Source organism: Porites lutea, chromosome 3 (genome assembly GCF_958299795.1).
Source record: "Porites lutea chromosome 3, jaPorLute2.1, whole genome shotgun sequence".
Lineage (NCBI taxonomy): Eukaryota > Metazoa > Cnidaria > Anthozoa > Scleractinia > Poritidae > Porites > Porites lutea.
The window spans coordinates 12,708,718-12,731,661 of NC_133203.1; the positions used below are offsets into that span (position 1 = coordinate 12,708,718).

Genomic DNA, 22,944 nt, shown 5'->3' on the forward strand with positions numbered 1-22,944 from the left:
TCTTAAACTATTCTTAAAATTTCGCAAATTTCAGCCTCGATATTTTTATAAAAAAAGAGTGTGCTCATTTTCATTGGAAGAATCGGACAGGTAATCACGTGAACCAGTGAGAAAATAGCTTCCCTCACTGCATAGCGAGCGTTGTCAAAATCGACAATTTTCTTAGCTTAAGGGCTTAGACAACTCAAAAGGATGCTGGTGTTTCGATACTTGTGATGTTACAATGAAAATGCTTATTCGATCGTTCCTGCAGGTAATGACGAAAAAATTGGCAGCCGGGCAGACATAGCTACTTCTCATGAGTTCATTCATCTTGGTTTTTGATACAGTCGAACCCCCATGTGCGCTTACTTCTCATATTAAGCGACCACCTATCAAAACACCTAAATTTTCCCAGTCTAATCATTACAGTTGGAGCCTCTAGTAAACAACGATCTCTCGTAAGCGGCCGACACCACTTTAACCTGTCTTGGCCTCAATGCATGCCTTGCATAAATCAAGTTGTTGCAGTTGCAAAAAGTTGTTGCAGAAAGTAGAGAGTAGTGCTAATTTTTGCGACAAAATCTGTACATGTTGCGCATTTTACTGGCCGAAGTCAAAATTGTTTTGCAGCAGGTGACGTAACTCCAGTATATGATATGACTCCTTCATCATTTTATCCAATCAGAAGTCAGCATTCACGCAACTTGCAACAACCTGATTGGTAGCGAGACAGTTTTGAACGCGGGTGGTAAAACGCGCAACATCACTTTTCAACTCGTTTTGTAACAAAATTGCAAAATACTTTGCACGTTTTTGTTGCCCGAATAACCGTAGCTTTATTGAAACGCAGTATCCCGACTTTATTCAGGTTTTGAGGCCACGGCATTTTAGAACCTCCCTCGTAGCTACGCTTAAGTCTCTGCATTAGTAGAACTCGGCTGAAGCCGCAAAAATTTACTTCTCAAAGTTTTACCCACCCGGGTTTATTTTCTCTAGGTAAACTGATCAACACATCATTTGGAGCTGTCATTGGTACCAGTCCTTCCGGCTGGCTTGTTCCTAAGTCATCTACTATTAAGATTTTTGGCTGAAAAAAGAAATGCAAAAGATTAATTAATGAATGAATGATAATTTATGATACTGAGCAGCAGGAGAGAGAAGTAAGAGGGCCATAGCTATGGGTCCTCCCCGACGGTTGAAGGTTGGAAATATAATTGACAGTTAAATTTTGAGCCTTTGACGAATGACGGTTAACCTCCTTAATAGGCCCTTTGCAGCTGGTCATTCACGTGGTACAAAACCGAAATATCATGTTGGAAAGCCCCTGTTTTGAATTACGCAGCACTAAGTAAGAAGTAGCTTCTGCGTATGCAGCTATTTCGAGAAAGGTTGTCTGAAAAAATATACACGTGACAATCCCGAAAGGTAACAGGGGTCTGATCAATACACTGTTCCTGACACTGTAACTACGCTACTTTTTTGCTTTCTTTTAGCACTCGCAAACATGCGTCCATGGCCTCTCGTGTCATCCATTCCAATTTCTTTGAAGAACAGCGAACTCAAAAGCACCCATAATACCTTTCGGGATTGTCGCGTGCACTTCACCCGACGGCCTTTCTCGAAATAGCTGTATATTGTTTAGACTTGCCTACAAGTCGAGCTCAGATTCTTTCACGAGCGCGAAGCGCGGGCGGTAGATTTTTTTATGTTTTCTGCAGCAAAAACGAGCGAAGGAGCGAGAGCTCGTCCTTCGCGCTGGGGCCAACTACCGGAACCGGAAATGAGAAGCGAAGGACTTTAAGAAAGTCTTTATATTGTTCAGTCTTTTGCTAGTAGTGTTTCGGATATTAAACTCGCTATACCCTTCAAGCAATGTACATTCTACACCATATCTAGCTCACTGATCCAGGGTAGAAATACTACTCACCCCTTTAAGTTTCTCACATATGAGATCCAGTACCCACTTAAGAGGGACACTTGAACGTAGAGGCTCAAGAGAACCAACAGTGAAATCTCTTCCAAAGAAACAGTTACGATCCAATATCTGTAATAACACAAAATAAAAGCGTGAAAACGTTTCGGCGTCATCGTAACGCTTTTATCAATACAATCTAATTTAAGGGCCTGTTTACATGAAGGTGGGGGACCCCAAGAAGATGAGGTAACTCACCAGTCCATATAATCTCTAGCCTGCGAACCGCAGACGTATTTCCGGTCGTCGCTTCTCTCCCTCAGATTTTTCGAAGGGAGAGAATCGACGACCGGAAATACGTCTGCCGTTCGTAGGCTATATAATCTTTCGTTTAAATTTGATTGCATTTACATGATAGGTGGGGTTACAGCTGGGGTTAGGCTTTTGCACAAGTTGCTCGAGTTTTTCCAAAACGTTTCCCGTAATTTCTCAAAAATTTGCTCAAAAGTTAGGTTATTTTTCAAAGTAATATCAAGGAATGACACTTTTTGGAAAAAGATTGTAGGTGCCAATAAACGAAGACCGCTCAGACGCAAACTTCCAGTCCAAAACAACACCCTGTTAAAGGCGTCGAATGGTGAAACTGTATACCCTGTTTAAAACTCAAGACCCTGAAAACCATATCCTCTTCAGCGGTTCAGCGGTACATATCCGTCTAGACCAAATAAGGGAGTGCCAATAGGGACCTTACGAAACTACGGCGGCGTCGGCAAAGGGAACGTCAGAGCTGGCAATAGGTTTAATGGACAAAACAACAACTCGGCACGTGCATCACGCTTTTTTGTACATTTCTTTGCAGTCCCTGCATAACTAAGACGTGAAATGACCAAATTTTAAGTTTACTTGGGAACGGGAATGGCAAGGCTATAAATTCTACAATCTCTGTCCAGGAATTGGGCGTGGCCCTCTCTCTTCAGCTCCAACCCAAATTCCCTTCTTTTAAGTAACTGAGCCCCTTGGGATAATTGCGAAAAAAACTGAAAGGATGCGAAGTCTACTTTCAGCGACATTTTCATGGATGTCGCCGCTGTGGGATCGAAATATGGCGTCGAAACGTCGACTTTTTACGCTTTTATTAACTGGTCTTTTTTTCTCTTGATCATTGTTGATGAGAAAACACAATAAAAGTTCACAAAGAGTGCCGTAGTTTTATAAATTATTGAATTGACAAAGGTCCCAAAGGTTGGTCAATTTTTAATCGATGTCCGTGATGCAGGATTCCAATTTAGCCCAATTTCTTATTTCGGTTCCTCGTTTTTGGCAGAGAGAAGGAGCCTGGGAACTAGTACCCAAGATAGTCACGTGACTAACATAGCGCGAACTTCGAGCGGGGATAAATGAATATTGTTCTGCGATCTGGCGGCATTAACGGGGAAAAAAAGCTTTCTAACTTACTAAATACTTCTTCGATGCTTACGAAAATTATAGGAAACAACTAACAATGCCTCTACACCTCTCATATTGGAAAAACGCGCGCTGCTGCTGTCCAATCCAACAAAAAAAACGGGAACTGATTCCTGCCTTGGCAAAATTAACAACGGCAACCATTTTAATTAAGGTAAGGGTTAGCTTGTTTTCTTGAAAATAACATAACCTTACCTTTCGAGTGTAGCCCATAAAATACACCATCACAACCCTGTCCTTTTTGTCCTCACTCAGCTTGTTTAAAGATTCCCTCAACTCGTTTTTTATCTCTTTGCCTGTCTTGTTAATAACTTCTGTCGTTGCAATATGACAAAACAAACATTTAAAGAACAATGCAATACCTATAGACTTCAATGAAAGTAGTATAAAACTTGATCAGACAGCAGAACAAAGACAAACGTGTAAAAGAGCAAATTCGAGTAAATGAATTAATGGCGCCATCTTGCCCGCTCGGGATTTCCCGCGTTGGTCCCGTAAGAAAAAGTTCTCTTTTTGTCAATGCAATAAATCCTTTCTTGACTAAGTTTGTTTGGTCAAGAAGGCTACAATGGCCTCGTTCTTTTATGTGCTTTAATTGTCCTTGACTTCATCTCGGTGAATAAATATGCAAAAAGAACTTGGCCAATATCCATGAGCCATTAAGATGGCTTTTTCGGGTGAGTGAAGGCTTTCAGGCGAGTGAAGACAATCGCACTCCTCGCTTGCTTTGCGATTGCCTTCACTCGCCCGAAAAACATGAAAAAATAACGCCTGTACTGCAGGCTAACATCCTACAAACAAACTCAGGTATCCTTCAAGAATTATGAGTGAGTTCAAGAATAGAGTTTACAAGATCACTCAGAGGCTTTGCCAACCTCCGGAGATCTAACATCAGGGGACTCTTTATTTTGCACAACACCCCTCCCCCCAATAATTATATGGCTTAATAAAATTTATAAATTTTAGTATACATACCAGTGCATTCCCACTGACCCTTAAGCAAAGCCATCCGTAGCTTTTCACAGTCTTTCAAGCATTGATTGGTGTTGATAAGACCACTGCCACTATACGTGGAGTTTGCAACTATTATGGCATGGCAAGTTACATTGGATTCCAAGTGAAGCCCTTTTGACAAGAGTAACAAAAAAGCTGCTCAAATATGCCATTCCCAAAAACCCATTACCATAATAATACATAAGTGGTTAAGACATGATTTGTCAATCATGGGCAAGAACAAATTGAGATTTGTTTCACAACATTTTCTTAGCAATTTAATCTGTTGTTACAACACACATGTAATACAAAACAACATATAGGTATTTAAGTTTTCAATGTTCTTCACCACATTTTTTTTTACCCAAATTCAGAATAAAATAAAATTATTTTATGTGAGGGAACAAAATATAAGTTCCGTATTGTTACAGTTAAAGCGATTTGTACTTGCACCATCATCATCACTGGAAGTTATTATTGAGAGGGAATATTCCCAAGGGCTGATTTTTGGACTATAGCCTCACAATTATTTTTTAATCACATTTATAAATTTTACAGAGCATTACCATGCATACTACATGCATTTAAGGTAGCCTGAACCCATTTATATGCCCGTTGGTTATGTTTTTCAATTGGGTTTTTCGGCAGGAATGATTTAACCAATTTCCATGATTTTTGGCATCCTTAATAAGGAATGGTCCAGGGGGGGGTAAGCTACTTCCCATACATTCTCTTAAATGAAATCCAAACGATGTTCTCACAACTTGCAAAGCGATCAGCAAAGGTCTTGCCAGCGGATTTGGGTACTGATCATGCGCATTACGTCAAAAACCATAGATCAACGGTCTTGAGAAACAAAAACATGGCGATCGAAGGCGGGACTGTTTCTCACGATTATATTTTGGTAATTCGCAAATTTATTGATTTTATGTCGCTCTTCAGACATAGTGTGTGGTTTTCTTTTTCTGTTAAACAATTTCCCTCTGCAGAGTTTGGAATATGCAACTTATAGCTCGATCCGTACAGCTGATAAGAACCGCCGAAGAGCTAGAGCTGAGCTATCAAGCAGTGTTTTGCTGCAAACCTTAGGAAAGTTAAAGTCGCTTCAAGGTACAGAGCTTTCAGTAGTAGTTGTGATTTGTTTATTAGGATCGTTTTGAATTTTAACTTTGGATTCAAGGTGCTGACTGATCGTAATAAACGAAGTGAAATGTTATGAAGTGTGAATGTTTATTCAGTTATGATTGTAGAGCTGTAAGCTCATATTTATAAAGCTCTCTGAATTACTTGCTTCCGATAAATTTGACACTCTCCAGTAATTTTTATCAGCATCAAGTTATCCTTACCCGGCAAAAACGATGTAACCTATAAATCGATCGAGCGCATTGTTGTTGGTTAAGATCTAACACGGTTTCCCCCGCAATTTCAGTACCGAAAGACAAATACGATATGAAAGAAAAACAAAGATGCATGATATTATTTTTTTTCAATTTTTATTTTTTCAGTAAGCATTTCTGATTTCCTCTGCCGGTCGCTTCTTGCTTCTAAAAAGTCTAAAAATATTTACTGTGGGAAAAGTACTGCAATTTTCCGCTGACCACCACGCGGGGTGACCGCTTTGCAAGTTGTGAGAACATCGTTTCTCGGTCCCAGACCTCGTCTCTTCCCCCCCCCTGGAATGGTCGAACTTTAAGAAAAAATTTTCCTGTAGGTATAAAAATGTTTGAGATATCGGCGTAATGTTTAAAACCGCATTTTTACAAAAGATATAATTGCGAAGCTTGCAAAAATTAATATATAAAAAAAAAATATAATTTCGAAACCCTAAGACAGATTTTTCTCTAACTTCGGCAAATAAGCCTCAGAGCTCCCTAGTTTTATATCTACAAGTTTAAAGTCAATCGTGACCCTAGAACCTTGCTGCACAAATAGCTTCTCAAATTTAACCTTAAAATGCAATGCTAACACATTTGTGAAAGTTGATGCATGAATAGAGGGAAACTGCTGACGGCCAACTCCTATCTGCAAGGGTATTCTTACCCAAAGCTTCAGTTGTGAGAAACTGAGTAATCAGAAACCTACGGCGAATACAGTTCGCAATACAAGGAGAACAACTTTATGCTGAATGTGGGGCGAGATTTATTTATTTCTATTTATCAAACTTACTTTGTATTTGTCCCTCTCTTTTTGAAATCTATCTTAACAAAGCAAATTATATTATCTATGAAAAACTCTCAAGAGTTTTTAACGTCGCAGGTTTCCGTTTTGAGGAGAAATAAAGCCACCAACTCCTGTACTTCTAACCGCCCATTTTTTTAGCTGCACTGAAAGCCCTTGTACTTGGTAATTTATTCAAGGTTTTTATGGGAAGTTTGCCAGTTGGAGATAAAGATGAAGAAAATATGACAATCGTCTTATTCTTTTCATTATCCCCAATGGCAAAATGCCCGTGCCAGTGTGATGGCAAATCTTTCAAACTTGAATAAATTACTTAATACCAGGGTTTTTGTTACAGCTGAAAATGGATTGGTTGAAGTACTGGAGTTGGTGGCTTTATATCTCCTCAAGATGGGAACATCCAGTCCTAAAAACTGGTAGGAGATTTTCGTAGATGTTATATTGTGCTTTGTTGAGATTTTTTGTGAAAAGAGAAGGGAAAATGCACAGTAACTTTGATAAATAGAAGTTATTTAATCTTTCCCTGCATTCAGCATAAAGTTGTTCTTCTTGCATTGTGAACTGTATTCGCCGTAGGTTTCTGATTTACTCAGTTTCTTGCACCTAAAGCTTTGGGCAAGTATACCCTTGCAGATAGGGGATAGTCTGTCGGCAGTTGTCCTCTATTTCTGTGTCAACTTTCACAAATGTATTAGTGTTGCATTTTAAGGTTGAATTTGATCAGCTATTTGTGCAGCAAGTTCTACGGTCACGATTGACTTCAAACTTGCAGATATAAAACTAGAGAGCTCTGAGGCTTATTTGCCAAAGTTAGAGAAAAATCTGTCTTAGGGTTTTGATATTATTGACATTTTTTGTAAAAATGCGGTCTTAAACATATGCCGATATCTCAAACGTTTTTATACCTGTAAGAAAATACATAGCATTTTCTTAATGTTTGACCATTCTTTATTAAGGATCCCAGAAATCATGGAGATCGGTTAAAACATTCCTGCCAAAAAACCTGGTTCAAAAGCATAACCAACGCACAAATAAATAGGTTCGGGCCACCTTAATCAAGAACTGGTCTGGCCAGATTGATTAATAGTGAAATTTGCAGTATGAATAGACCTGCCTGCCTGGTCATTTATGACCAATGGTAAGTTCCTTGACTGAGCTATAACCAAGGTTAAGCAATTTCTACTTTGGTAGCTGTAGTATTTAAGAAGAAAGGCTGGCACACAATGTTTCATCATGTTGGAAGAATTGTGTATGTAAGGCAGTTCAATACTCTACCACGTTTGCAAAGACAATGGCTCAGCAAAAAGCAGATTAGTGTGTTCTGAAAATGATAAGAAAACCCGGTTGGTACTAACCTTTATTGTTTTCAGTCTTGAGGCGGAGTGGGAAAAGCGAAGGGCTGAGTGAAAACTCGATAGGTACACTGCAGTTTGGATTCTTCTTCATCAACTCATCTCGGACTTTGTCAAACAGATCACATAGCATTATACGATCATCCTCTAGGTTTGCCAACAAACATTTAATGTAATCTCTGATGATTGAAGATATAAATAATTCTGTAGTTAGCAATGCTTCTGGCCTCTTATTCTGACTGAGTTGAAAGTATAACCTACATCGTCAACAACAATATTAAGTCCCCAATTTATCATTCAAACAAGACTGACTAATGTTTTATTAATTATTTTTTCAAAAGTTTGTGTAAACTCATGTAGGATTGATTATCAGTAATTAAAATTTACATTAAAAATCTGAGATGTAAGCTTTATAGTCAGGGTTCGTACAGGTCATGGAAAACCTGGAAAGTCATGGAATTTTAAGAATTTCATTTTCAATGCCTGGAAAGTCATGGAATTTCATTTTCGGTCCTTGAAAGTCACGGAAAATTAACGTTTTCACCTTTGTGTGGTAGATTAGTCATACTGCAGATGACGAAGCAAGCCAGGATAACGTAAGATAAAAAGGAGTAATTAAACAGCACGAATGGAAATGCATTTTGGTGGATACCAGAGTTTGTTTCTGTTGAACTGTTTAAGGGCCAAAAATTCGGTAAAACAGGTACAGTTTTCAAAATTTTAGAAATTGACAGCTAAACCTAAGGTCATGGAAAAGTAGAAAAGGTCATGGAAAAAGTCAAGGAAAGTCATGGAATTTGAAGAACTCAAAAAAGTACGAACCCTGATTGTAACAAAGTAAGTAATGGCTAGTAACTGTGGGAGGTTACATTCTTAAATATGGTGTTCTATAGTATTAAATTGTATTTCAGTGACAAAAGTACAATTTATTTAGTGTGAAAATCACACTGGAAATAGTATAGAACAAAGAGCATTTTAAAGCAGCTTGATCTACCATTTTGTGGCCTAAAAACTGCTGCTCAGCTTGCCAAGCTTGTGAGGTCAACTTGTAGCAAGTCTAATGCCCAACATTACAGGGAAGGGAAATAAAAGCCAATTATGCCCCAGCTATTTCTTTGGAGAGGATTTGCAGAGGTATTTCTCCAAGATGAAAATATTTTGATAAGATAAAAAATAATATGGTACTTACAGTCTTTCCTGTTCTGGACGAATTGTTCCTGGATGACAGGGAAACGCAATGACTGCATTTGGTGGAGGAGGAATCGGAGCAAGACCCTTTAAAACACCTTTAAGTTTTATGTCTGTTTGAGCATTTTCAAAAGCACCATCAACTACTACCACTTGCATCTACAAAAAAAAAAAGATGATTATAAAAATGATTAAGAATGAGAATAAATATAATGCATTTCAACCCATTTCAAATTAGAAATCTTATTTCTTGTCTGTTAACACAATTTGGGATTTCATTTTCAGAGGTTCTGCTGGTAAAGATTGTGTACTGAGCAAGACGTGATCATTTTTTTGTTTGCTTATTGCAAAGAAAGTCCCTACATCAATAACATTAGTCAAAGTTAAAAACATACTACAGTTGAACTGTTTTCTAACAACAACAACAATCTTTTTTTGTACTCACTCTTGCTCAAAAATAAATTATGACAAAGAAAATATTAAAAGTACAACAAACTTCTAAACTGAGATGCAATTAATTAATGCAATATTCTGTATCTTATTAAATGTTCTTTAATTTCTACTTTTGAAAGCCATAAGGTTTGACAGTGATCACAGAATTGTTTCATCTGGTTCCCAGTGAATAATGCATGCCCCCTTCTTGTGTCATTTTAATTTTTTGTCTGGACTTGATGTGTTAAATTCAATTTCAGGTCAGATAATGACAGAGAGACTGTAAAACACAAGATGTTTGAATACAAACATAATTCTCGCTTAGATGTGACACCAGCCAGTTGATGTCCAGGGCATCGCGCATAAGGTCAGCCCGGGAGGAAGGACATTTCAAATCTGTTGGAAGCAGGTAATTCTTTCCATTAATCTACAAACAAGGAAAAAAAACATGATGCAGGTAAAATATATCATTTTAGTATATACTAAAACAGTGGATAGTGTTTTTCGCGCGCTCTGATTGGCTACTCAATCAGTGAATATCCTGCACTATTCACTGATTCACCTCCAGTTCCTCGGAGCGAGCGACGCCAAACTCGTGTAAGTTGCAAGCAAAATGCCTTCCCGGTTTGCTGCCGTAAACAAACAAAGAAATTTCACAACTAATCAAGCAAGCTGTTTCCGAAATACACGAAGAAGGTGACTAAGTTCGGATTGGAAGTTTTAACAGGTAAAGCTTTGTCTTTTTGACACGAAGTTATCGAAAAAACCGGTGAAAAAGTTTTTTGTTTACAAATGCAAATGAAGCTTAAGTCTTGCTTACTTTATTTAGTTGAGTTGTTCATAAATAAGCTTAAAACTAAATTTAATAATCTTTTTTTATAGAATGATTTTAAATACAAAAAGAATTCAAAACTCCTTTTGAAGAAATTTCCCCGCAAGAGCTAAACAAATGCCTTTAAAAGTTTTAGTTGCCGGCAAGAAAAAGCGACGGCCGCGGCCGCCCGGTCATTACGCGCCAAAATTGTAATCGTTTGCAACAGTATTTGAGTTAAAAATCGTCCTTTTTGTGCTCAATTATCTCACTGTTTTAGTATATACTAAAACAATTATTCACCTCAGTGTCGGTGGCTAGTCGTGGATATTTACCTCACTGCTTCGCAGTTCAGTAAATATCCAGGACTAGCCACCTCCACTTCGGTGAATAATTGTTATTTATTAATACTGATTGAAAATTAATTGTGGGTTTTATTTCAAATACAAAATAATCACTGCAAGTTTTATAGCCCGCAGAAATCATAATTTAAAAAAGACAAACTTGTACAAAAACAAAGAGAAGCATTTTGAATTCACAATTTCTTGCCAAAGATTGGTCCAAAGGCATAACATTCATTTGATTTCAAAAATTAATAGAGCGTTAGTACTGTAGAAGTCAATCACCGCATAAGCACATTTACTGTGGTACAGGTTTCTTGTACTTGCTCACTATATAATGTTTGCTTGCAAGACTTCATGAAAAATGTTGAGCTTCTAGGCAGAAAAATTATAAAAAGAAACATTAATGCTGACTTACATGCACTGTGGGGCCAGCAAGGTAAATGAAGGATAAAGACTCGTCACTACTGTTTGCATCCAGAAATGAGTGAACAGCCTGAAGCAACTCCGATGCCTTGCATTTGCGGTGGCACTTTACTAAAGTACCAAAATTAAAGTAGTAGAAGGAAAAAAATATCAACAACATAAAATTATTCTTAAACAAGGTAACAGGGTTTACTTTAAGTTACTGGCCTCATACTGGTCCCAGGGGTTATTCTTGAAAATTGCTCCACATGAGAGAGAACTAGCCAAAAAGCACTTGCAGAAACAAACCTCTGGGACCAGGGAAATTGCATTCAGAATCTAACATCTTTAAATGTTATATCATATCTACTTCAGCTGTTATTATACATGTACACTCAATAGTTCATTCATTGGTGAATTGTGTTCATGACAACGTTGCTTTGAATTTATTTCAAGTCTTTCTTCACTAATCAATATCTAAATTATACATGAATACAGGAGCACTTGCATATAATACATATGTATGCATATAAAATGGGTTGGACCCCATGAATAATAGCAGTAACAATAATAATAACAATAATAATAATAATTTAATGACAATAATAATATTAACAACAACAATAATAATGATGATGAGAATAATAATAATAATAATAATAATATTATTATTATTATTATTATTATTATTATTATTATGGCCGGCATTGTGAAAGGTTTGAAACCAGGAGTCATTCCATAAGTAGGTTGAGTATGATCATCGGGGTGAATGTAGTCCTGAATAGGACTGTTGTTGTTGAGAGTGACTGACGTTTTGACAACCCATGTGGTAGTCATCTTCAGAGTCAGTGTGTGTTGTATCACATCAGTTGATGGTATTAAACTCTGGTTATTGACCTGATTTGTCAATTAAGTTGTGATGTTATTGGTCATCCGTTAGTTAAGCCGTGATGTTATTGGCTTTGAAGACTAGCGGCGTGCAAAGAAAGTACTGTCCGATAGCCAGGGGCTAGTGGATTTTGCTGTCGGGTTAGTGAATTCTGTTTTTAACTTGTCCGACGGGCAAGTGAGGTTTTTTTTTTAGGAAATTGTATAACAGAAGAACTGTGAAATCAATTCTGCTAGTCAAAGAGTTTTGGGGCTAGTTGAAATAACGTCTGGGCTAGTAAATGCTAGCTTTAGCTGGCCTGAATGGCAAGCTGTAAAACTGATTTTTTTTGCACCCTGACTAGTAATGTCATTGGTGCATTTCGAGCCTTCCATTGTTTAAGTGTTCCGTCAGTCAGGTGCTAAGGTTTCTGCCAGTTTCACCAATGTAAGTAGCCTGGCAGTTGCAGCATTACCGACATTATTATTATTATTTTATTATTATTGTTATTATTATTTTTATTACTGCTGACTCAGAATATCATGCAACAAAAGACTTACCATCCCAGTTATGATCTTCAAGCACATTTTCCAATTCCTGCAGCTGACTGTTGTGCATTTTATCAGTTTTACTACTACCAAAGCAGTTTAATAGTAGTGCATTCCTTTTAACCTCCTTGTTTCCTGCCAATCAAAACAAATTTATAGACATAAGAATGAATATCTCTGCCTGTAATGCAACTGACTTTAGACAGGTAGTGAAGTGTACAGATTGTATTAAAGTTATGTTTGATTGCCAAAAACAAGATTGTCATTATAAACAAGAATGGCTATTGAATAGTAAGAATGTATTTATTTATGTCCAGCTTACTGGTGAGTTTTTTCAAAGTACATGCTAGTAGTTATGAAAAAAAACCACATTATTTATGCATGTGTGTAGTAAGTTAAGTTTAATGGTGATATCCCATAATATTCACCTCACTCTAGATATATTAAGATATCACCAGTTACAATAAATGTTATCAGATCTTATTTGTTATGTAAGAACTTTTCACTCCCACCATTCACCACTTCAGAACACAAGAAGGTTACTGCTGGGTGGGGTAAAGACTTCAGGGACTGTTACTGGGAACAGGGGAAAGAATTGACCAATAGCTGAATGGCATGTCCCCAATACTGATCCCAGAAGCCTCTACTGAGCCCAGTTTCCATCTCATTTCTAAAATGGTGAATTCATGGCCATCCTAGTGAGACACTATTTTGGCAGTAACAATACGGCCATTTATATGAGGAAAAATAAGACGCGACTTACATAAGATGCGAACTATACCATTTATATGAGCATGTCTTAACTAAGACGAAAACAGCTTGTATAAATGGTTTGTGTATTATTTCTGTTCTTGACTTGTTTTCATGTGAATGTTACCAACAGCAATCCAACATGGCGCAACAAAAATTAATGCATGCGTACAATGCATTCGCGTCATATGTAAGATCTGAAGGTCAATTATTGGCTGTTCTAAAATAAGACATCTTAAAAGCTAAGTCGCATCTTATTCTAGATGAAATGTGCCATTTATACGGAAAGTTTGTGTCTTATTTAAGATGTGTCCTATGTAAGACGCGTCTTATAATGGCCCTACTGAGGCTTCTAGTACCACTGGTTCTTAATTTTCATTTTTACTGCTTGAAGAAAGACAAAAAAAAATACTCATGGTTGTCAGGAAATGACCTAGTTCTCAGGAGCACTATGAGTAGATCACCTTTATTACCTGTGCTCTCAAATACATCATCTTCATCATTACCTTGGTAGGGCATCCGAGTAGCTCGTTTAGTCCTACTTCTCAATGCTGGGTCTTCATCACCTTCCACTTGGCTAGGAACACGAGCATCTGGTTTGGTATCCAACAGCACTCTGCTTTTAAGATCATCATCGTCTTCAACCTGACTTGGAACTCGAGCATCTGGTTTTGTATCTGACAGTGCTCTTCTTTTAGGATGGTCATCATATTCAACCTGGCTTGGCAAACGGGCCTCTGGTTTGGAATCTGACTGTGCTGTGTTTTTAGGATCATCATCATGTTCAACCTGGCTTGGCCAACGAGCATCTGGTTTGGAGTCTGACTGGGCTCTGTTTTTAGGATCATCATCATCTTCAACCTGACTTGGAACACGAGCATCTGGTTTTGTATCTGATGCTGTCTTTCCATTAGGACGGTCATCTTCTTCTTGACAGGGAATGCGAGCATCTGGTTTAGCAGCCACTGCTTCCTTGCCTTTGGGATCATCATCATCTTCAATCTGACAAGGACTGCGAGCATCTGGTTTGGTGTCACACCCAGCTTTAGCTTCCTGTGATTCTTGTTCTGAGTATGGTAATGAAGTGGCTTTTGATGCAGAATCTAAGAAAAAATAATGGATTTTTTTCAGTATTAAAAAAATTCATTGGTGTCCATCAATTTTATGAATATTTTTACTTGACTGTATTGTCCGAAACTGCGGCTTCTTTGAGGAGGTTGCCATAATGTGTCCTTGTGATAACTATTAGATTACACACTCTGTGGATTGAAAGCTACTGAGGGAGAAGACACTTGCTCAAAACTTTGTACTTTAAACACCCGTTCAATTTAATTGGGACTCGTTCAATATAATTGGGACTAATTGCTGTTAGCTGTTATTGCCTGTTATCGGCCATTAGAGCCAATCAGGATCAAGACTATCTTTGGCTAAGAGCTAGTCTAATGTTATCAGATAACAAACCCATTAGATCCAATGGCAAGCTTGTTAGTGAATAACGGGATAACAGCTAATAACAGCTAATAATACTTCACCCATTATACCCAATCACAAGTTTGTTAGAGAATAACGGGATAATATGCTACATTCCACAAGTGTGAATTTGACCCGTGAGGTAAAAATCTATTTCATGACAAGTCAGTACATCATTCTCAAGTACATACTGGAAGGTTGCACGCATATATGCACATTTGATCCACTAGCTGCCATGAACTCATCTAAAACTCTTTTTGGTTTATTTATCATGTTTTTGAAAAACGTCAAAATTTTACCGATTTCAAATAACCGATAGGCTTTTTAACCCAGCACCTACGAAACAGTGGAATGTTCAAGAATAGAACAAGAAAATCAGAAAATTAGTTTATGATCTTTGAAGAAGCGTAGCTCATAACAAGCATGCAACTATCCAACGATCTCTCGAAAATAGGTCAGTGATACAATAGTTGTGAATAGGAAACAGAACAAATTAACACTGCCCAGAGGAAGTTTATCAGTTATCAAGTGACAATTGCTGACATTGCAGCCCATTCCTGCACGCAAATTTCTTAGACAGTACACTAACACATTTATTTTCTTAAGTTAAAACGATCTTTTTGGCGCCAAAGTCGGTTCTCCTTGCGCCAACTTTAATTCTCGTCACGTCCACTGGTGTAAAATCGATGTAATGAAACAGAAGCCTGTTCGAAGGTGCAGTAGAAAACTCAAAGTTTCTTACGAAAAGTTCTCTTAAGAATCGACATATTATAATGCCCCCCCCCCCCCCCCAAATAATATAAAACGCTTACCTCAGGTGTTACTTCATTTTCATCTAGAAGAATATATCACAAAAAGTATCTTGATGTGTATTTATCCTTTCGCGTCCAGCAATGGCCTTTTTTCTCGTCTCTCTTAATTCCGGAAGTGACTTTCGTTTACGACACCTTTCGGAAGTAAAAATTTCGAGGACTACGCTTTTTTCTCTCATTTTTGGACTTGCCCCAAAGCAAAAGATTTCCCTAGGAATTCTCCATGTTCACATGAAAGGACGGCTTACGTGGGAGAGTGGGTACGCACACAATAGCCCTTTCTGCTCTCGTTAACTTTGACAACCGGCTAATCAACATTTTCCGGCTGTACTCTCTTCACTATTTGATATTCCCGTATTCTTGCATTTAATCAATTTTGTATAAACATTGTTTTATTCAAGTAAGCATGATTTAAAGTATACTACATATTATTTTATACTTTATTTTTCCGAGCATGGAATTTGCTGACAATAAGAAAACCGTGACTCAGGCTTGAAATGTCAGGCGGGCAACATTTTTCGGCTTATCTCTGTTCTCCCGCAATCACGAATTTTAACAACTTTTCATATCAAATGTTTTATTCGCGTGAAATATGCTATGATAGATCACATTGATTAAAACGTGTAGTCATTAAGCATTCTAATGGAAGTAAAACCGTGACAGATCGTGAATCAGTGTGTAAATTAATATAGGTACAAAAAGCATTATACATAATTGTTCTAGGTCCACTTTGCGATTTTAGCACCTTAAAATTTTCTAAAAACTTGCAACAAAAATGATTGTCAGATTGCCATACCCACAAACAAAAGAAAAACACTTCAATAAACCAAGGGTACAAATTGAAGCGCCAACATATTTTGCAGAGTCTCAAATAATGCTATGCCGGGCTAACAAAATCATAAATCGGAGGTACAACTGTCTTTGGCTACAACCACGATGGATCTCGACAATCCTTTATTAATGGATAAATAAATCTAGAAATAAGTGTGCGTGCTTGACTTTAACTATGGTAAAGAACATTTCATACGTATTCGGGCTGGACAGATTCAGCCACTTACAACACCGGCTCATTTTTAACCGGCCCTATGCGTTTTCTTCAGTTCCGCAACATGCACACAGAAAACGCCAAAAATACTCCAAATACAGGGAATAGATACACGTCTTAGCCTAACTTGCGTGCTTTCTTCGCCAAAATATTTGCGACAAAAAGCGCGAAATTTACTTTTTATTGATGTCAAGTTTTTCACTTGCACACTCTTACTATCGTCAATGACCTCTACATTGCGACAGAATATGAATTCTGGCGCTACTTTATCTCAGTCCTTTTTTTAAGGCCACTGAAAAATTCCGCTTCTCTCTGTCAGAAAATGTTCAGCAAAAAGAGTAGATTTGTTCATCATTCATCACAATTGATGGTGCCTTGATTATCGGCCATTATCGCCATAACATATTCCCGCTTTGGTCCTGTCTGCATACTTTTTGTTTTCTCGCACATGGAAAGAATTCAAAGCCGTTGATAGTTATCTCAAAGTCGACATGTCATGAGATGCCTGCAGTCGCTCGTATGCCATTAGATTGTAACACTCTCTTTGCGTTCCGTCAAGTCCCGCCGCCGTATGACTAAATAATTTATACTCGCTACTTTCTTCTAACAACTTTTTAGGGCGCGTAAAAATGTGCCCTTTAAATCTGATCGATCGCCGAATAATGGTCAAACAACAGGTTTCTCAAAACGTGTCAGAGTAAAACCTTTCTGGCCTTTCAAAATTTTTCTGTATAAAAGTTAATACATTTTACGTATAAATATGTCTTTAAAAAGTGATGCTTAGTGCAAAATGAAAAACGGAAACGGCGGTTTTTCCTTAGGTGACATCAAGTTTGCCTTTCTTTTTAGGGAGCGCGTCCAAATATCGGTAGGGAACCCGATCATGGGAACGGACCAGATTAATTTTCCGATTGTTCGGAATCGGTACCGATCTGTAGGCACCAGTTGCCGTTTCCGACTACGATAAAAACTTTGCCAATTCGATCGGAGCCAGTTGACATTCCCATGTTCATAAGTGTCATCGTCATATTATTTTATCTGATACATAAAATGAAGCGTGTCACGAAACCAAAAGAGTCGTTTCACTCCAAAGTAATTAATTGTATTAACTGTACCTTTTTCCTACTCCATAACAAATAACAATATTGTATGTTCCATGTTGTGTTTCTAGTTTGTTGATTTGATGCGTGCCTACACGTGATTTTCGACGTTTTGCAGAGGTATTTCCTTTAGTCGATCGCAGACACCACGCTGCTCCATAAAATTTATTCTATGAAAATTAGAAGGAGTTAAATATTACGACGCAAAACACCACTGTTCTTCGTTGATACATAGCAAACAAAACACCGTACTGAGTAGTGTGTTCTTTACTCGATACTTTCTAACAATGCAATCCAAAAACATAACTCACTTTCTCGAAACACAACTGGATGCATAGAGTTGTTACAAGTAGACCTCAACGGGTTTCCTAGCGAGCGGAGCGAGAGCAAACCCATGGATAATATAAAACCAAAACTTTTACGAAATTGCGACGTTCATTCAACGATCCTAAACGCAAGGTGCAATGCGATCTGCGGCAAAAAATACCGACCAATTAGATTTCGGCCTCAGATTGTCTCCAGGGAATTAGCAAAAAGAACTGAAAGATTCCCACACTAGTGAGTCACGGAAAACACGGAACGAAGTTTCATACAAAGAGAGAATGGCTTAGCGACTTAGCTGTTCTGTGAGCTTGAGCATGGTGCCACGTGAATTTGCTTTCCATTCTCAGCGCTTAGGAAAATTTGCGCTTGACTCAAGGTGGCTGACTTTTTGACAAAAAGCAGAACCTTTTTTACCGGAGTGTTCAATAAAGCAAACTGTGCATACATCCGGTAAGTTTGACTCAATTTAATAGCGGAAAGAGAATCGAGAAAGAGAAAACCAGTTGAGCGCCTCCATCAGTCACTTTTTTGAGTTCATATGCAACCAATAAACAACTTGCAGCCTGATTCTCAGACGATGTCCTCTGCTCTCCTGTGGCAATTTAAGCAGTTAAAGTAAACAACATGGTAACAACATTTGCATTTTGGTCGTGGATGTTCTGACTTCTTTGTATTTTTTTCGCTTAAGTCCTAAACTGGTTATTCCTTTAAAGATTTCTTTCATCATGCGTTTTGGGTTCCGGTTAGCGCGGGCCCAAGCTATTTTAAAATTATCATTTTGAGATCGTACACTTGCAATGTACATTTCGCCGTCTTTCACTCACAAGATGCTCTTCAGCGTTGTTGAATGACCTGCTGTTTCTTCTCGTGCCCATTTTGATACACAAATTTAATATTTTCTGGTCATACTCTGTCATAGGTAAATACAAACAAATGTTCGAAACTGTGACGTTAAATTTCGGTTCAAACAAGACACATTTATAAGAAAGATAATGTTAATAATGAGAAGAAACACTTTATCTGCTGGTCTACAACAATTAAATTGGAAATTTAACGTGTTTGTGCATCGAGAAACAACATTCACGCTTTTGCTTTTGCTTTTGTGACGGGTTATTTGAGCTGCCAGATATTTTTGATGACCTTTGTTAATTGGCCCGATAAAGACTTGAGACCCGTTGCCGATTCCGACATTCAACGGAATCGGAAAAAATCGGTGCCCAATTGATCGGCATCGGTGTGACCCGATGCCGATATTTGGACGCGTTCCCTTATTCTAAACAGATTTCATCGTTAAATCAAAGTGAAATAAAGGGAAGTGTAAAGATCGTTTTAACTTAAGAAAATAAATGTGTTAGTGTACTGTCTAAAAAACTTGCGTGCGGGAATGGGCTGGAATGTCAGCAATTGTCACTTGATAACTGATAAACCTCCTCTGGGCAGTGTTGATTTGTTCTGTTTCCTACTCACAACTATTGTATCACTGACCTATTATCGAGAGATCGTTGGACGGTTGCATGCTTGTTATGAGCTACGCTTCTTCAAAGATCATAAACTAATTTTCTGATTTTCTTGTTCTATTCTTGAACATTCCACTGTTTCGTAGGTGCTGGGTTAAAAAGCCTATCGGTTATTTGAAAACGGTAAAATTTTGACGTTTTTCAAAAACGTGATAAATAAACCAAAAAGAGTTTTAGATGAGTTCACGCAGCTAATGGATCAAATGTGCATATATGCGTGCAACCTTCCAGTATGTACTCGAGAATGGTGCACTGACTTGTCATGAAATAGATTTTTGCCTCACGGGTCAAATTCACACTTGTGGAATGTAGCATATTATCCCGTTATTCTCTAACAAACTTGTGATTGGGTATAATGGGTGAAGTATTATTAGCTGTTATTAGCTGTTATCCCGTTATTCACTAACAAGCTTGCCATTGGATCTAATGGGTTTGTTATCTGATAACATTAGACTAGCTCTTAGCCAAAGATAATCTTGATCCTGATTGGCTCTAATAGCTGATAACAGGCAATAACAGCTAACAGCAATTAGTCCCAATTATATTGAACGAGTCCCAATTAAATTGAACGGGTGTTTTTAACAAATCTGTTTCTTATAGTGAATGTTTTATCAGAACCAATCATCAAGAATCTGGAATCTATATCTGCCTTGATTTTTGCTCAATTCTTGCTAGTATCAAGTCTCAACTTACTTCTAAATGGTACAGTGACATCAGTAAAGTTACAGTGGAACAGTCATCGCTTGTTGCTAGCAAAAATTAATTCCAAATACCAATTCAGTGTAATTAGGTGGTTATTGATGCCACATTTACTCTTTATACGTTGCCTATGCTTCACAGCGTTTTATAACTTACTGTTGTAACTAAATAATAGATACACTGCGGAAAAATGTCTAGTAAGACATTTTTATTTTAAATGAAAATGACATTTGCTCTTTTGCATAGCCTTGTAAAATTACAAAAAATATTATATCACTCTACCCTTATAATAACCAATTAATTGCCTACAAACCAACCTGTTTCATGGAGTTCAGAGTTGTCACTCTCAGAAAGGTTTTTTGGAAGATGACAACCCTGTACAATCTCATCTATAACATCCAGTCTCTGTACAGCTTGGTTTCTAAGAAGATCAAGAAGATCTTTGATTGTCTTCTTCAAATGAATCATGTTATCAAAGAGTCCTGCCATTTTCCCCTTTTCTCCTTCCTCCATTTGTCGAACATCATCAACTGACAGATTCATGGCTGCAGCCAGACCTCTCCAGTTATGATCATTATGGTTATTGACGTTCATCATCCGCTCAATCTTTGTGCGTGTTGCAAAAGGAATGTCCTTAACAAGAGAACCTGGATTATATCAAACAAAAAATAATTTACCTGGTGTAGTTTTTACCCCTGGAAAAATAAGTTCTTTTAAATAATCAAAAGCTGAAAGGGGATTTTCAAAATGGTAGTTACCAGTTAGTGCCTAATAAATTTAACTCAGGCATAATGCATGTTGCATGACATAGGATTCACACAGTTTGGAAAGAGTTTTGTGTGCACAATTCTGTGGATTGCAATGTTGGTCAACAGAAAAGTAAAGAATGATGTTGGCTGTTAATTAATACAGTTTTTGCGTAGCAACCAAAAGCAAATACTGGCTGTATCACCATATGCCGAAGGCAAAGTGGCCAAAAAAAGACAAAACAAAACAAAATTAAAAATCAAAATAAAATGAAACAGGAAAATTAACTTACAGCTTCTGGCCAGGGAATTTTCTATACAACCAGAAATTACACACATTAAGTAAAAAATTGTTTCTTTGCACTCAGGTGATAAGGTATAGAATCATTTGGTAGGTAAACCTTTTCTTTTCCTTTTTAGTGTGCTATTAAAGGACAAAGGGAGATCATTCATGTTCCAGTGTATATATAACAGGTGGGCTTACCTTCGGTAATACCTTTATTCTGCTTAAGCAACTGTTTGTTGGTGGCTGATGAATTTTCATGCAATGGATTGATCTCCACATCTGGTTTCTGTCCAGCCTTGAGTGATTGCTGTTCTACGCTATAGTCATATGTTATAAGGCTGCTTCCTGCTGGTGCCGAGTATGGTGGAGGAGGAGAACGGACTGTGAAGTCATTGTTTTCATTGTCATTGGATTGTGGAAAGCTGTTCCCTCTTCTCACTGGAAATTAATCAAAATAGTCCGAAATTTTACTTGACAGTTGATGGAGTTATGTGATATGAGGTAGGATGTATTGGCAAGGTATTGCTACACTAGTACTTGTGGTGCACACAAAAAAATGAGCAGAACTGGACATCACGGGGAATTGATTAGAAATATGTGTCTTGCAAAATCTTGTGAATTTCCAAGGAATGAATGGGAGTCCAGCTGTGACTATCATTTTAGAAAATGGGTTGGTAACATATTAAAAATACTTTTTTGTTGTGGTGGTTTAATTGTGAACCAATGATAAAATAGAATCATAAATATATTGTCATACATATTACCAAACCCAAGAGAGTGGCAGATCTCGGATAGGGGACCAGCTGGGACCCCACCTTATTTTTAGGCAAAATTAAAGCCCTCAGGGGTCACAAGATAATATTTCCAAGGCCCCTTCAATCTTACGATCTGGATGAGCAAGCCCCCCGCTCCCTCTCCCACTTAGGCGAATTTACACCCTTTCTGTACAAATCGCCCGGCCCTTTGTTCGTTATTAAAAAGCAATGACAAATAACCGATTTGCCTAGGGAATCATTCTGTTTTTTCTTTTCCTTGGAAATGCTAAATTTATTTCTTTTGTCCAAAACAGTGTATACGTAACTTTGACAATTTCCGTGTTTAGCGTGGGTGTCGTGTAAAGGTGTAATTATTTTAACCTTACTTGAGATAAACACTTAGCGTGACTATTGGAGTAGCTTGTAATTACTCACCTGCTTTTCCTCGTAGATTCCTTTCTTCTTCCTCCAATTCCTCTGCCAATTCTTCATTTTTTTCCTCTCGCAAAGCGTATAAAAACAGCAAAAATGCTTTCGCTCCTCTCTTCTCTAGTATACTAAGCAAGGTTTGTGTTCCGGCGGTAGGTCCCCGATTCGAAGTTTTCGCCTCGATTTCCTCTGTGTCAGCAGGGCTAAATATCGTCTTAAGATGAGCGACTAAAATTCCTGGATTTGAAACCCTTTTCATTATGTCAGAAGTCTTGTTTGCAAGAACTTTTTTGTGAATAGGATCCATAGTAATTTAATTGAGGAGAATCGCTGCCAATTTTGTAACTCTTCAGTTCGCTCAAAACTATTCGATCTCTCTTCTGCGAGGTCAGAGAAAGTGTAACAAGTTCATCGCCCACGCGTTGGTAGAAATAAGTGTATCCGAAACCCGTCAAAATCCAAAAATACGACCAGGGATTCTCCCTTCCAGGGAAGTTGAGCATTTCCGGTCCCTTTCCTGGAAACGCGGGAAATCTG

At 37.8% G+C, this 22,944-nt stretch overlaps 1 protein-coding gene across 1 annotated transcript in view; it reads right to left on the minus strand.

Annotated features, from left to right (window-relative positions):
• Positions 1-22,932, minus strand: part of LOC140931569 (uncharacterized) — a 26,263-nt gene extending 3,331 nt beyond the window's left edge. Inside the window, exons 1-13 of the mRNA XM_073381372.1 lie at positions 22,414-22,932; positions 21,422-21,661; positions 20,509-20,838; positions 13,698-14,327; positions 12,487-12,609; positions 11,072-11,190; positions 9,812-9,928; positions 9,071-9,228; positions 7,885-8,060; positions 4,334-4,507; positions 3,554-3,672; positions 1,910-2,026; positions 960-1,069 (exon numbers count right to left, since the gene is read on the minus strand). Coding sequence (XP_073237473.1) covers positions 960-1,069; positions 1,910-2,026; positions 3,554-3,672; positions 4,334-4,507; positions 7,885-8,060; positions 9,071-9,228; positions 9,812-9,928; positions 11,072-11,190; positions 12,487-12,609; positions 13,698-14,327; positions 20,509-20,838; positions 21,422-21,661; positions 22,414-22,714 — 2,714 coding nt within the window. The 5' untranslated portion in view covers positions 22,715-22,932. The remainder of the gene's footprint in view (positions 1-959; positions 1,070-1,909; positions 2,027-3,553; positions 3,673-4,333; positions 4,508-7,884; positions 8,061-9,070; positions 9,229-9,811; positions 9,929-11,071; positions 11,191-12,486; positions 12,610-13,697; positions 14,328-20,508; positions 20,839-21,421; positions 21,662-22,413) is intronic.
• Positions 22,933-22,944: the final 12 nt, after the last annotated feature.